This window comes from Etheostoma cragini, chromosome 15 (genome assembly GCF_013103735.1).
Source record: "Etheostoma cragini isolate CJK2018 chromosome 15, CSU_Ecrag_1.0, whole genome shotgun sequence".
NCBI lineage: Eukaryota > Metazoa > Chordata > Actinopteri > Perciformes > Percidae > Etheostoma > Etheostoma cragini.
Window position 1 is genome coordinate 15310757 of NC_048421.1, and position 12971 is coordinate 15323727.

At 44.4% G+C, this 12971-nt stretch overlaps 1 protein-coding gene across 11 annotated transcripts in view; it reads left to right on the forward strand.

The window, feature by feature from the left end:
* The window catches only part of arhgap23a (Rho GTPase activating protein 23a), a 64432-nt gene that overhangs the window by 43982 nt on the left and 7479 nt on the right, over nucleotides 1–12971 (forward strand). For 5 of the 11 annotated variants that reach the window (XM_034894741.1, XM_034894737.1, XM_034894738.1 and 2 more), the window contains exons 6-15: nucleotides 768–828; nucleotides 2400–4008; nucleotides 8420–8575; nucleotides 9489–9600; nucleotides 9712–9751; nucleotides 11410–11547; nucleotides 11638–11946; nucleotides 12036–12097; nucleotides 12219–12337; nucleotides 12761–12879. In XM_034894741.1, coding sequence (XP_034750632.1) covers nucleotides 768–828; nucleotides 2400–4008; nucleotides 8420–8575; nucleotides 9489–9600; nucleotides 9712–9751; nucleotides 11410–11547; nucleotides 11638–11946; nucleotides 12036–12097; nucleotides 12219–12337; nucleotides 12761–12879 — 2725 coding nt within the window. Of the gene's footprint in view, nucleotides 1–767; nucleotides 829–1531; nucleotides 1802–2399; nucleotides 4009–8419; nucleotides 8576–9488; nucleotides 9601–9711; nucleotides 9752–11409; nucleotides 11548–11637; nucleotides 11947–12035; nucleotides 12098–12218; nucleotides 12338–12760; nucleotides 12880–12971 lie in introns of those variants that run through there. The other 6 variants (XM_034894735.1, XM_034894734.1, XM_034894743.1 and 3 more) reach the window with 6 other exon arrangements.

A 12971-nucleotide genomic window follows, 5' to 3' on the forward strand; every position in this document is an offset into this window, starting at 1 on the left:
TCACGATGCTCTGCATAGTCTCAAAGAAGGACACTGTGCGGAAATTAGCGGTTTGAAAAAGTGACACTGGACTCTCATTCAACACCAGTCAGGCTTTATCTGGTGAAACTATTTAATCCTTTCTCTAGACATTCTAGTCTAGTCTCTCTATCCAAATGCTTTGGTTGGATTCGGAAATCTAATTTTTTTATTAATAAAAATGTAATCTTTTGTCGGCCCCCAACATCCTCAGGTCAGGATCAGCTACAGCAAAACTGGCTGGTTTTTCTCCTCTTCCAATAACAATTCAGATACCTGAACACAGACTGTATGCCAATACCGACTCCTCAGCCGATAACAGTGCTCTCTTTTTCCCAAACGTGAAAAATCTTTATACCTCAAAGCACTGAACTCAGGAGATATTGTTATGTAATGTAACTTGGGGCCGGGGATGGCTGTGGTACTAAATGTAAACAATAGCGGAAAGGCTGAATTTTATGATGACATTGACGATGCAAATGTATTTGATGCGGTTCGGTTGCATCTGGCTGATACCTGATCCACCAAGCCTGATACAGAGTCGGTGATTCCCATCTGCATATCTCCTGGCGGTGTCCACTTTGTTAGGACGGAACCTGTTGATATTTTAGCTTAGGTAAACCTATAAATTAGTCGGAGGATTACTACAAAATTCTGTGTCCTACACTTAATATCAAGCACCAGCTTGACCTCTACCTCTACATCTTGTTTGTCCTCATTCTTATCATCCTCCCCTCTTCGTCCTACAGTGAAAGTGTGTTGGAGCTTTGCATTATGCCAAAAGATGAAGACGTGCTTCAGTTGGTAAGTGTGAGTATGGGATTTTTCACGCACCTTCTCTGAACAAACTAACCCACACGTATCATGCACTGCACATATTGATACATTTGCTTAGCAAGCAAACTGGCAATTATTTGTAAGGTTTGGATTATTTCAGGACACTGCCGGAATATTGTGTAGTTTTCTGGTTCTAGTTTAACCTGGATTCATCCCGTCATTGTCAAAGAATGTAGAGATTTTGTCAGAATTGCTGCAGAGTGACTCAGAGGCTCTCTGCTCTGTGTTTATATTACAACACACATCCATTAAAAGCTACTGGTATCCTGACTGTCAAAGCTTACGTTTGAAAAAAAACAACCGCTCTGTGCTCGCTCACACACCCATGAACTGTAAAACACATTTTTGTCGCTCCACAGGTCGCTCACATGATCAGACATGAATTATTGCTGGCCCCTCCCATTAACCTGGAGCAACATGTCAAATCACAAAACCAGATATCACCAGATTTAAGTGACACTACTCACACATGCAGAAACATCAGTGTTCCTGCCAAGAGAGCCCAAAACTTTGTTCTCCATTTACGTAAAAGTGCCATGTCTTAACCTTATAAACCCACTCCTCTGTTCTTACACTCCTCCCATCTCTGCTACGCCTGTATCTGCTGCATTCCTTGCATGACATCACCAGTACTGCGCCTCCTTCCACACTCCCACAGGGTGGAGTAAGGCAGAGAATGAGAGGGAGGAGAGAGGGAGTTTGGAAGGATCCGACAGAGGAGAAAACAAGGAACAACAAATAGAAAAATTGCACAAGAAAGTAATAGACAATAAGCAAAACATTGAATGTTTCTGGGAGAACAACAGCCGGTTTAAGCAGCAAGATTGTTGGTGAGGATTAGTCTATTGCCTCGTCCTCTGTCCTTCCTCCTCTGTGTCTGTTTGTGGTGACTACAAGCCTAACACGCAACCTGAGGAAAGATTCTGGATTCTGTTGGCGGGTGTAGGTAAATCTTAAAAGACTGTACGTGTGAGTTAGCTTTACTTAATCGTGAGAGTGGGAAAGGGATTGTTAGCAAGTATGTATGCGTATGTTGTTGAGTCGAAGTAGTAAGTGATGGTTTAAATGCGACAGTGGGACTAATTGATAAAGTAGTCACACAGTTAATTATACACTTGTTATTTGCAACGGATAGTCTTAACGCGCCGCAGTGTGAATATATATCCTGTATGTGTGTGTATAAACAACATTGCTTGGGACATTTGCGGCTGGCTGCTGTTTCAGTGAGTGTTGTGGCTTTTGCTCAAGGCAGTTCATGCAGTTGGCTGGTTATAGCATGTGTTTGTGTTGAGAGCTGAGGCCCTGGGGACAAACTGGCAAAGGGGTTGAGCTGAGAAGCTGTTCCACTTGAAAGCTCGTTGTGTAATGTACAGTAGCTTGAAGTTGTATTAGAGAGTCATGGTTATGGTCTGTGTTGTTGTCAAACTTGTTTACTGTAAGAGCCATGATTTAAAGTTCCCACTGCCCCACACACAGCTTTTCTTCAAGCGTTCATCCTGTAATGTCTTATCTCACTTATCCTCCATCTTCTCTTTCTCTCCCAGGCATACTCCCAGGATGCCTACTTGACGGGCAACGAACCCTACTCAGGGGGAGCTGAATACCTCCCACCACCACCTCCCCTCTGTTACCCGCACACCAAGGCCACACCCCCTGCTGGAGCCCCTCCGTCTGGTTCCATGTGCCAGAACCAGCTGGATAACTGGAGTCGTTGGCCAGGCTCTTCCAGCCCCTCTTCACCCCTGGACAACCATTCCGCTGTGGGCAGCCCCGCCAGCTGGCAGGAAGGGCGGGCAGGAGAGCCAGGTGGTGTGGGTCACAGCAGCCCGGCCCACCGCACAGAGGAGATCCAGTACGGTATGACCAGCCAGCAGCCTCAGGGCCAGACAAGGGGGCGCTCCTACTCTTCCTCTTCCTCATCAGGGGGCCCTTTGTCTAGCCCGCTGCAAGTCCACTACCCTAACCACCACGCTGCCAGTTCCTCTCAGTCCCAGACACGCAAGTCCAGCTCAGCTTGGACCAGTCCCCCGCTGCCCCAGCCTAGCCATGGCCGCACTGAGCGCTGCCAGCAGGCGCTCTCTGACTGGTACTACAACCAGCTGCCGGAGCGCCCAGCACGCAACATGCAAACCCGCCACCGCAGCTACTCTCAGGACCGGCTCAGTGATTCAAGGAGGCAGCAGCAGCGGACAGGTGGCTGGCCGCACAGCGCCTCCCAGGACACTCTGCTGTTACTACAGCAGTCAGGACCAGGTCCCCAAGGAGAGCCCTACTGCTCCTATGGAGACTGGGAGGGTGGCCCAAGTAGGGGGCACCCTGCCAACAACTATACCCGGACACGTTCTGAAAACCTGCTGGCCCAGTATGATAACCATGGCCGCTCATTAGAGATGCTGGACCGAGCAGCAGCTGGAGTGGTCTCGCCTCGTTTTGAGAGGCTGTCATTGCTCCAGCAGGCTCCCCAACCGCCCCCCAGGACTGACGCCTACTCTAGGAAGGGGAGCCATTACGGTGCCGCACAGGATCCTCCGATATCCCGACACACACATTCTAAACACCATTCCCAGCCTCAGACCCAGCAATCAGCCCCCCAGAGTAGGCGGCTTCCCCGTGGGCAGAGCGTGGATGACCAGCCGGTGGGCTACCGCAGCTACAGCCCCTCTTTTAACCGCAAGACGGGCCGCATCATGCAGCAAGCCCACTCTTTCAGGGACCCTTCGTACTCTGGCCCTCACATGAACTGGAACCCAAACACTAAAACCAGTCCGCCAGAGGGCACAACGGCACCCCTCACTGCCTCTGCCACATCCCCCCTTGCCTCCACCACTCACGAATCCCAGGACAGAGCATACAGGCCAACAAACCACGAGAGGGAACGAGGGTCAGTGGAGGGGCAGGCAAAGGTGGTGGCACAGACCCAGGAAGTGGTGCTGAGGCAGAAACCTCCCACCGGGCGGAGGAATGCCCACGGTATGCGTCACCCTCATTACGCGCTGCCCATTGACGGGCTAGAACCCTCTTTGTTTTCTCCTGATCCCCAGGACGCAGCTCCTACCCCTGGTTCCACGGGAGATGTAGCCCCACGCAAACCAAACGGCAACCTTGCCCCCCTCTCTATAGAGGATGACTCCCTGGCCTCCATCCCCTTCATAGGTAAGCATAGAAGGTTTGAGTTTCACCTCGTGTCCCTCCTCTTACACCTTAACCCCCTCACAGAAGCTCCAACTGGCCTTGAGATTTCATTGCTTCCATTATAAATTGTGATCCACAGTGTGTTTATTGAATGTTAGTGAAAGCTTAACTAAGAGGAAATGCAAAAGCTATAATTCAGACAGAAGTATGAGTTTGGGGGAATGTGTGTATCCTTAATTTCCATCCTTGTCTGTCTACTGAAGCTCCAGGCTTTTCTCAGATACAGTTTCCATTTTCTTACTGTGTGTGTGTTTGTCTGTGAATGTTTGTATTGGGTAATAATGGGACGTCCCAGAGTCTTACAGACAGTATTAGCACTTTTATTGAATCATCTGATGGGAGTTTCCTAATCCTGTTACCAAGACCTGGTCTCCAAGGTCACCTGATAATGCTGAGGAAATGAGGTGGAGTCTTGTCTCCTGAATGTGTGTTTTTTTGTGTGTGTGAGCAGGGTTAGAGTAATATGCTACAATTCCTGTAGTATGCCAGCCTGTCATAATTTTCTTTGTCTTTTTAATTTTTTCTCGTCTTTTAGACAATTTCCGTATACATTTTTATAGCATGCTAACACGCTAAACTAAGATGGAACACAGTAAGCATTATACCTGCAAAACATCTGCTCATCAGCATTGTTATTTGGGAGCATATTGCTATGCTAGCGCTAGCATTTAGCTTAAACCACCACCGTGCCAAAGTACAGCCTCATAAAGCTGCAAGCATGGCTTTAGACTTAGCGTCTTAGACATGTTTCATCTTAACTATTGAATGTTTGGATTCATAAATTGAGTGGTGGGCTACTTATAATCAGATTTTATGTGCTTCTTCATAACAGTTCAGTTGACCAACAGAAAGAAAAGCACCTAACCTAACTCATAGTAGAGTACCTGGAATTATTTAGCCTTAAACCGATATTGATAATCTGTAAAAGCATAGAGTATGTCGCTTTGTGTCTATATGAGGCTGTTTGCATGGTAATGCAATAAACAGTTATGGTCTACGTATGTTGGTGTCAGTGGGAGCTGATTGTGATCATGTCCCGTCTTGTTCCCTGCTCTGAAGAGACTCAAAGAGAAGGGGTTCTGCGAGCTTGTGGCTTGTGTCACTCGACATGTACAGCAGCCCTTAAGTCAAACCACACGCAAATTAAGTTTGTCGATCAGGCGAGCCGTGCCTCCATCACACTGTCACTGCCTTAGGAAAAACACAGCTGCTTATCCTAATGATCAATAGAATCAAATCAGCTGACACGGACGCCCAAACGCCCAACATGGAACAACATTATGATCACTTAAAGAGAGTAAATCCAGGGGAATCTGCAAAACAGGAGGCACCGCTCTGCCTCTCTCTCAGTCCATCTGTAAGAGCACATTCTTGCCTCGTACCTTTAGCTGAATCAAACGAAACCGGGCAGTCAGAGCTGCAGGCCGGGACACGTTTAATGGCCATAAACTGAAACTAGGCTAGTTTCTCCCCATAGACAAGAAATAGCTTTTCTCTTCTCTGTCTTTCTCCATGTCTTTATCTCTCTAAAAGAGATGCTGATATGATCTGGGCCTGTTTGGAAACACGCAATTGAATAGCCCGCTGTCTGCAAAGCATGGATGTATGTGAGGTAGTTAGCACAAAGGCAGGCTGTGTCTGAGGACAAATATGTTTTTATGACGTCTAGTATAGAGATAAATAGAAAATGTTGTATATTCACAGCTCATATAATGTGAATAAAACAAGTACAGTCATGTCCACATATGCAGTATTTTACTCTGTACCCACTTGGAGTCTTTCAACATGAATCTATGTCCACATATGCAGTATTTTACTCTGTACCCACTTGGAGTCTTTCAACATGAATCTAAGCTGTAAAACACCAGGAGGATTTTGTGGTGGTCCTTGTGGGGAACAGTAGGGGCCCAGACTCTCAGCTCCCGCCCTCAATGCTGCTATTGTGCTGCTCTGGAAGATGAAGAGGTTTATGTGTCTGTGTGGTTGGGGGTTCAGTCTATGACTATCTTTACTAGCTGGATCCTGGACACAACAGACCAGGACCGAGACCTGCTGTACTGGCTTCGGTCCTGCTTTCAGAAGGCCTCTCGTCTTTTAGATTCCTGGTTTTCTTCTCTCTGTTTGACACTTGTCTATTTTTCCTACTGACCACAAAGCCACAGCAGCACCAAGTATAGAGACAGTACCAACCGTTGCCATCTTATGCTGGGTCAGATTTATAGTTTTGTTTATAAAGCACAAACAATTAGCTGATGAATCCATAAATTGATCAACCAATAATCAATTCACTGTTTATGTCATTTTTAAGCAAATATGGTAAATATCTTGTGGATTTGCAGCTTGTTTTTGCCTTACATAATAATAAACTGAATATCTGAGGGTTTTGGACTGTTGGTTGGACAAAATTTGCAGTTTAAAGTGGTCACCTTGGGCTTTCAGCAAATTGGGATTTATCGAGATTCTATTGACCAAGCAGTGAATCAATTAATGGAGAAAATAATCAGCAGAATAATTTCTCATGAAAATATTTGTTAGTTGCTTCTTTCTTCTTTCTTTCAGTCACACTTACACATACACATACAAACCATAACCTTGCCAATTGTATGCTGTTTCATTTGGTCCAGTTGTACTACATTTAATTTAAAAACATGTTTATATTTCTCAAATTAGGGTATAGGGAAAGTATGATTTTGGTGATGCTATCTAAATTCTAACTCTAGTATGCACAGACAGCCTTGCTACATGCTTGGTAATGAGGTTTGAATGGATTTTAAAAGGCGGGATATTTTACTCCACACTTAACCTAGTGCAAAAATCACCAAACCTGGAGATATTGTGTATTTTCACAGTAACAGCATGTATGTAGGTGTCTTTTAAGGTTATTACAAGTTCCTTGTCTGTCTCTTATATTCTTTCTTCTCTAACTAAATGTTTTTTTACTCTTGCTCTCTCTTCTTTCTTCACCTATCTTCCTCACATATTCCCTGAATGCTGAGCTCTACCGGAGCTCCTGTTGGGTTTGGGCAGAGCGTCCTGCAGACAGTATGTTGCTCCCCTCTGCTGGTCCATCTCTGTCTCGTGGCTCTGTGCTCCCTCTCTGGCTGCCTGTTAATGACGGCCTTTGTTAAACCCACAGCCGGGCTATTTCTGGGCAGCGCTGTAAACAGGCAGATTCCTCATCCCAGATTGGAAATGTTTTCCGCCTGATGTCGGACTCTAGTGTGCACAGGAGTGAAGAATAGAATAGCGAGGGTGGTGGATGGAAGACCGCCAGAGGGAACGAGAGACAGAAAGAAAAGAGGTAAAAGTGAAGGATGAGGGATGATAGCAGGACGTTGTAGGGACAGAGAGTTAAGAAAAAAGGGAATCGGAGAAGGACTGACATGAAGCCATAGCAAGAATTTAGGGAAGGCTTTGTGGTGGTCTGTGGGGGGTGGATCTCAGACTGACTCCCTCCAGTCTGCAGAGGCTGTAGTTTCCACAGAGAATACACTGAAGCCTTGCAGCAATCCAGTCCGAAGAGTTTAAAATGTCCCTGGCAAATTCAGATTTTCCTCACTTGCATGCAAATATTGGGCCGGTCACCAAACGTGTGTGATAGTCAGGAAGTGTGAGTGTATGTGAGTGTGTGTGTGTGTTGCAGTTTCGTATCCCTTTGCATATGCTGAAACTATTCAAGACTTGTTGCCTGTGAGAGCTATAAAACTGCTTTGTGGCTTTTGTCCTCTTGAACACTGAAGCTTCAATTTTGGCATAAAAACAAGCTCTAAAATATCTACGTTGAATGATTCCCAATTGTCTTTTTCTGTCCTTGGATTGGCACATATACTCTTGTATGTATCCTTACATGTATCAGATCAAACACAATGGTAGATTTTATTTCAAGAACTGAAACCTGGAGCCACTAAATCTCTGTTACAAAACCCCCACTATTAACAGATGAATAGCTCTTCCTATGGCAACAGGAGACACAGGTACTGCATTATATCTAAACTATTTGCTTATTTGGGTTGGATTTTTGTTTCTTCCCTCAGACAGTTGCATGGCTTTTACATCATTCCGCTTTTTTAGTGGATTTGTAAATGAGCGCATATTGTTGCGTTTGTGATCTAGAAATCCCTGGGGTATTTGTTTAAGGTTTTTGTTTGCCTACGATTTAAAGAAAAGAAATGTCTTGTTTAGTATCTCTGACAGCAACCCTGCCGTTCCTCGCTTTTCCTCTCCCTTAAAACCCTCTCGTCTTTCACACGTTCTCCTGATCTAACCCCTTTTACTTTTTTCCCTTCTGACCTTTTTCCTCTAACACCTAACCCTATCCCCCTCTCCTTCTTCTCTCCTCTTGCCTCGCCTCCTTCCCTCCGCCCTCCCACAGATGAGCCCACCAGCCCCGGCGCTGATTTGCGCGCTCGCCACGTGCCGGCGTCCTCCGTGGTGTCCAGCGGCATGAATTCGGCGCCCGCTGTGGTCACCAGCCCCGCCTTCCCCACCTTCACCTTCCCCCTCACTAGGCTCTTCTCACACGACTGCAGTGAGTGCCCCCTCCTTCCCCTTTCTCCCCACTGCATGCAGCCGAAAACTATTTCTAGTGTCTACTTGCGATGTAAATGATCCCTTATTTTAATTTAAAAAGGGATTGAGGAAGCATGACATTTCCAAACCCTTCTTGTTCATCATATGTATTACTATTTTTGCCTATTACTGAGTCTTAACAGTCTTGTTTCCTCAACTGAAGTTGAGGAATTTTCAACCAGTTTCTAATTTTAATCAAATTCTTTGAAAAATCTCCAGAATTAAGTGTATGTGTTCATGATTATAGTACAGTAGTTTGGTCAATCATGCAGTTTTGACACTGACACTGGATGATTTTTAAATTGGAAACAGGTTGCACTTTGAGGCTCCGTAACAGATATAAATCCCTGCAAAGACGTTTTTTTTTTAGCAGTGTCGCAAAATTTTTTGCATGCCAGATTCCTGCATTGAATGTTCAAAACAAAGACAATATCGTAGAAACATGTTTGCTCAGAATGTGTATGGTAGTATTCCCGCTGTGCACAAAGCCCAAAGAAGTCTGTGTGTTTCAGTAAAATTGGACAAACTTAGACGTGCATGATAGGTTTCTTTAAACAAATGCATGTCAGTCTGTGTTTACAGAGGTGACACCTGCATGCAGCATGCCAGTGGTGAGAAAAGTTACCAGAGTTAATTTATACAAACCCACCGCTCCAGCTCTTCTTCCCACCGTCCACCCTAACCGTGTCACTCAAACCCCCGACCTCGTCCTCCTCCACCACCTCTTCTTGCTTCCTCCCACACTACCACCTCTCCTAATCCAACACCTTCCACTCTGGTGATTGGCATTACATCTACATTCTGTCTTTCTCTCTGTCTCTTTGTCTTTGTTTCTCTTTCTCTCTCTGCTCATTCATCCTCTCATCGAGCAGGCAGTATTAAATCCGGTCGCCGTTCCTCCTATCTTCTAGCGATCACCACCGAGCGCTCCAAGTCATGCGACGAAGGTCTCAACACGTTCAGAGAGGAAGGCCGAGTCTTCTCGTGAGTACCCTTCAAACTGAGACGACTGGGTTCAAAGCAGCATCAATTAATATGCGTGTGCAGGCAGACATTTTTAACATTGTAACTCAGGTGTGTTGTTGTATTACACAGGAGGCTACCAAAGAGAGTAAAGAGTTTCTTCACAGACGGGGTGAGTTTGTTACCTTAGATTCCTCTAACTTTTTATCATCTGAACCATTTTCTTATTATTTTATTTTTCATAAATCCCGTCCTTCTGACTCACTACTTTACTTGTGCCCAATCAGGTCGACTACTCTATCATTCATGTAATTTTTTCAGAAAATCAAATCATAAGCAAAAATAAGACACACTGCAGCTTAATAGACACATTTAACAAACTTACATCTACTTACAGGCAGTTAACTGGCTTTTGCTTAACAAATTAAAGAATAAAAAATTAATATAAAGACTTTCACGCAGACGGTGGCCATTTTAAATCACAATTGTAAAAGCCCTTGAATGAATGTAAAATCTTCCTGATGTTTTGAGTGAGGTCAAAGTGAGTTACACAATGATGGTACACAAAATCTCACTTCACTTCCTCTTCACAGGAAATTTAGAACCACAATTACTTTTGCTTTTACTTTAGTCATAAAATGGTGGAATTGTTTACGTGTGACATGCTCAAATGTAGTGTAAAAGCAGCACTACTACAGAAGATTATAAAGTTAGTCAACTGACTCAGTGACGAACGTTTGCTAAAATTAGCAACCATGAGCCTGTGGTCGTACCAGACCAAGTGAAGCTGTGGCAGCGTGTATTGCATTAAGCCAGGGTGTGTCTTATTGCTTATAAATTGAACTTTTACGTGTCAGAAATCTACCTCTTCCAGTCCCATGTGTTCATCTTTGTTCTGTCTGTGCCTCGGATCATTTCTGCACATCGAAACATGTGTTTGTGTGTTTATTTAGGAGCTATTATTCCTGAGGTCCGTACAACTCTCTTAAATAGACAATGCAATAATGAATATGCACATTACAAGCATCATAAACGATACAGAATAGGGAATTATTAGACACGTACTAAACATAAACAATATAATTTGAACACATATGATTATGAAAAAATAACCACATAAGACAAAGACACATAGACAAGACAGCTCCACCCACCAGTGCACTCGTAGGGCATTCCTTACATTCATATTTAAAAATGTTTAGGCCAGTTACACCAAGATAACTTCATCACATAACCTCTGTTTAACCCTCTCAGGACACTTCTCACAATTGAACACACATTAATATTGTGTTAAACCTCAACCAACGTAGTTTCTGTGTCTACTCAACATCTCTTATCAATAGATATTTCTTAACTAAACTAAAAAGTGTAAATGTTATTTTCATTTTTGCAGTCAAGGTGCTTCCAAGTTGAATCTAAACAATGGTGCTACTTAAGTCATCTTCTGCCTGTGTCAGCTTTATGAAAGCTGTTAGGAATCAATTTTGATGTCAAGAGTCTTAAACTAATAGTAAAAGATGGCACTGTGGAGAGAGGGTCACTAAACAATAATAAATAAGGTTTTTGCCTTAAAAATGAACGTAATGTTGACTCAACGCCTCAGCAAAAAACAATATGATAACTTATTTTGGCATGAAAGATAAAGATATATCTGTTTTGTAATCTTTTTTTGTTTTTGTTTTTATACATTATCAGAAATGGGTGTCTTTGTTATCGTACCTTTCGATTGCCATACTGAAAAAATGGATAAAAGTCAGGTTTAATTACTTTTCCAGGTCTCAAGGAAACAAAGAGCATCAACTAATGAACGTTTCTCTGTTTGTGTTTCAGTCTTTGGAAAACCTCGGGACAGCAGAGGAGGTTCGATCTAAACGCCACTCCACCTCAGAGCTCGGAAACATCACTTACAGCGACGTACGGCGAGAAGGATGGCTGCACTATAAACAAATCCTCACAGAGAAGGGCAAGGTGGGCACACCAGGCTTGATTACAAGAATAACCTAAGGCAGAAAAGCGTGTAAAGCAAGCAAAGCCTCACATCTCACCTCTCCTTCACAGAAGGTGGGCAGCGGCATGCGTCCGTGGAAGCGAGTCTTTTCAGTGCTTCGCTCCCATTCGCTGTTCCTCTATAAGGACAAGAGGGAGGCGGTGCTCCGCGGGGCCACGATCGGATGTGCGGCAGAGGACGAGCAGCCAATCAGCATCCGGGGCTGCCTGGTGGACATCGCGTACAGTGAGACCAAACGAAAGCACGCACTAAGGCTAACCACCCAGGACTTCTGCGAGTACCTGCTGCAGGCGGAGGACCGGGAGGACATGCTGGACTGGATAAAGGTCATCAGAGAGAACAGCAAGACAGACAGCGAGGTCAGAGGGAACGCCTGTCAGACTCTAACCTCCTCTGTGACTGTCCCTGTAGTGTGTAGTTATAACGTAGGTGTGTCTGTTTGTTGCAGGAGCTGGGCTTCTCCAGACAGGCCCTCATCAATAAGAAGCTGAATGATTACAGGAAACAGAGGTAAGTCGCTTGATAATAGATTGTAAATTGAACATAATGAGGCTGCCTTTAACACTGCACTCGTCTGTTGCTGTGACTGACATGACTTAAATTAAACCCGTCTCTCTGTCTCCCTCTGCAGTCCAACAGGCAGCAAGCCCGACTCCTCTCCCAGGATGTCCCGCATGAAGCCTCCCTTCATGCTCGCCAAGACGGACAATGCTGCGGGGGCGCCACGCTCCCCCAAATCAGACGGCAAAGGTCAGTGTCAGGGGAAACAAATCAAACACACCCTGGCAGAACGGACTCGCTAGAAAACGAACGCTAAAAAACAAAACAAAAAAAACAACAACCACTGTAATATCTATTTTCAATATTGCAATATTACTGTTTGAATTGGGCTATTTGGAATTCTTGAACACTCTTCTAGAAAAACATTTTAACTTAAAATCTGCATGTTAGATATCTCTTATCCATAGATATAAGCGGAGTCACAATTTCTTCAATCGCAATTGGTACATACAAGCAATCTAATTGAGCAATATCACTGCAGATTTAGGAATATTTAACTGCCTTTTTTTCATGAGAGCCTTTTAATACAAAGACTGGGGGAACCCGGAGGCAAATACTGAGGCTCTGGGTCAAGCAGGGAAGTCTGAAGTTTTTTGTTGCACCTGTCTTTAGATGAGAGCAGCCCTCCAAAGTCTCCGTGGGGAATCAACATCATGAAGAAGACAAAGAAGGCCGGGCCAAAAGCTTTCGGTGTGAGGTTGGAGGATTGTCAGCCAGGAGTAAATAACAAGGTAAGTCTCAATATCATCTGTCATACCTGAATGCAATAAAAGTACCACTACTGAAGGTTTTATCTGTTTAATAAACTCTGTCTGTGTCCATC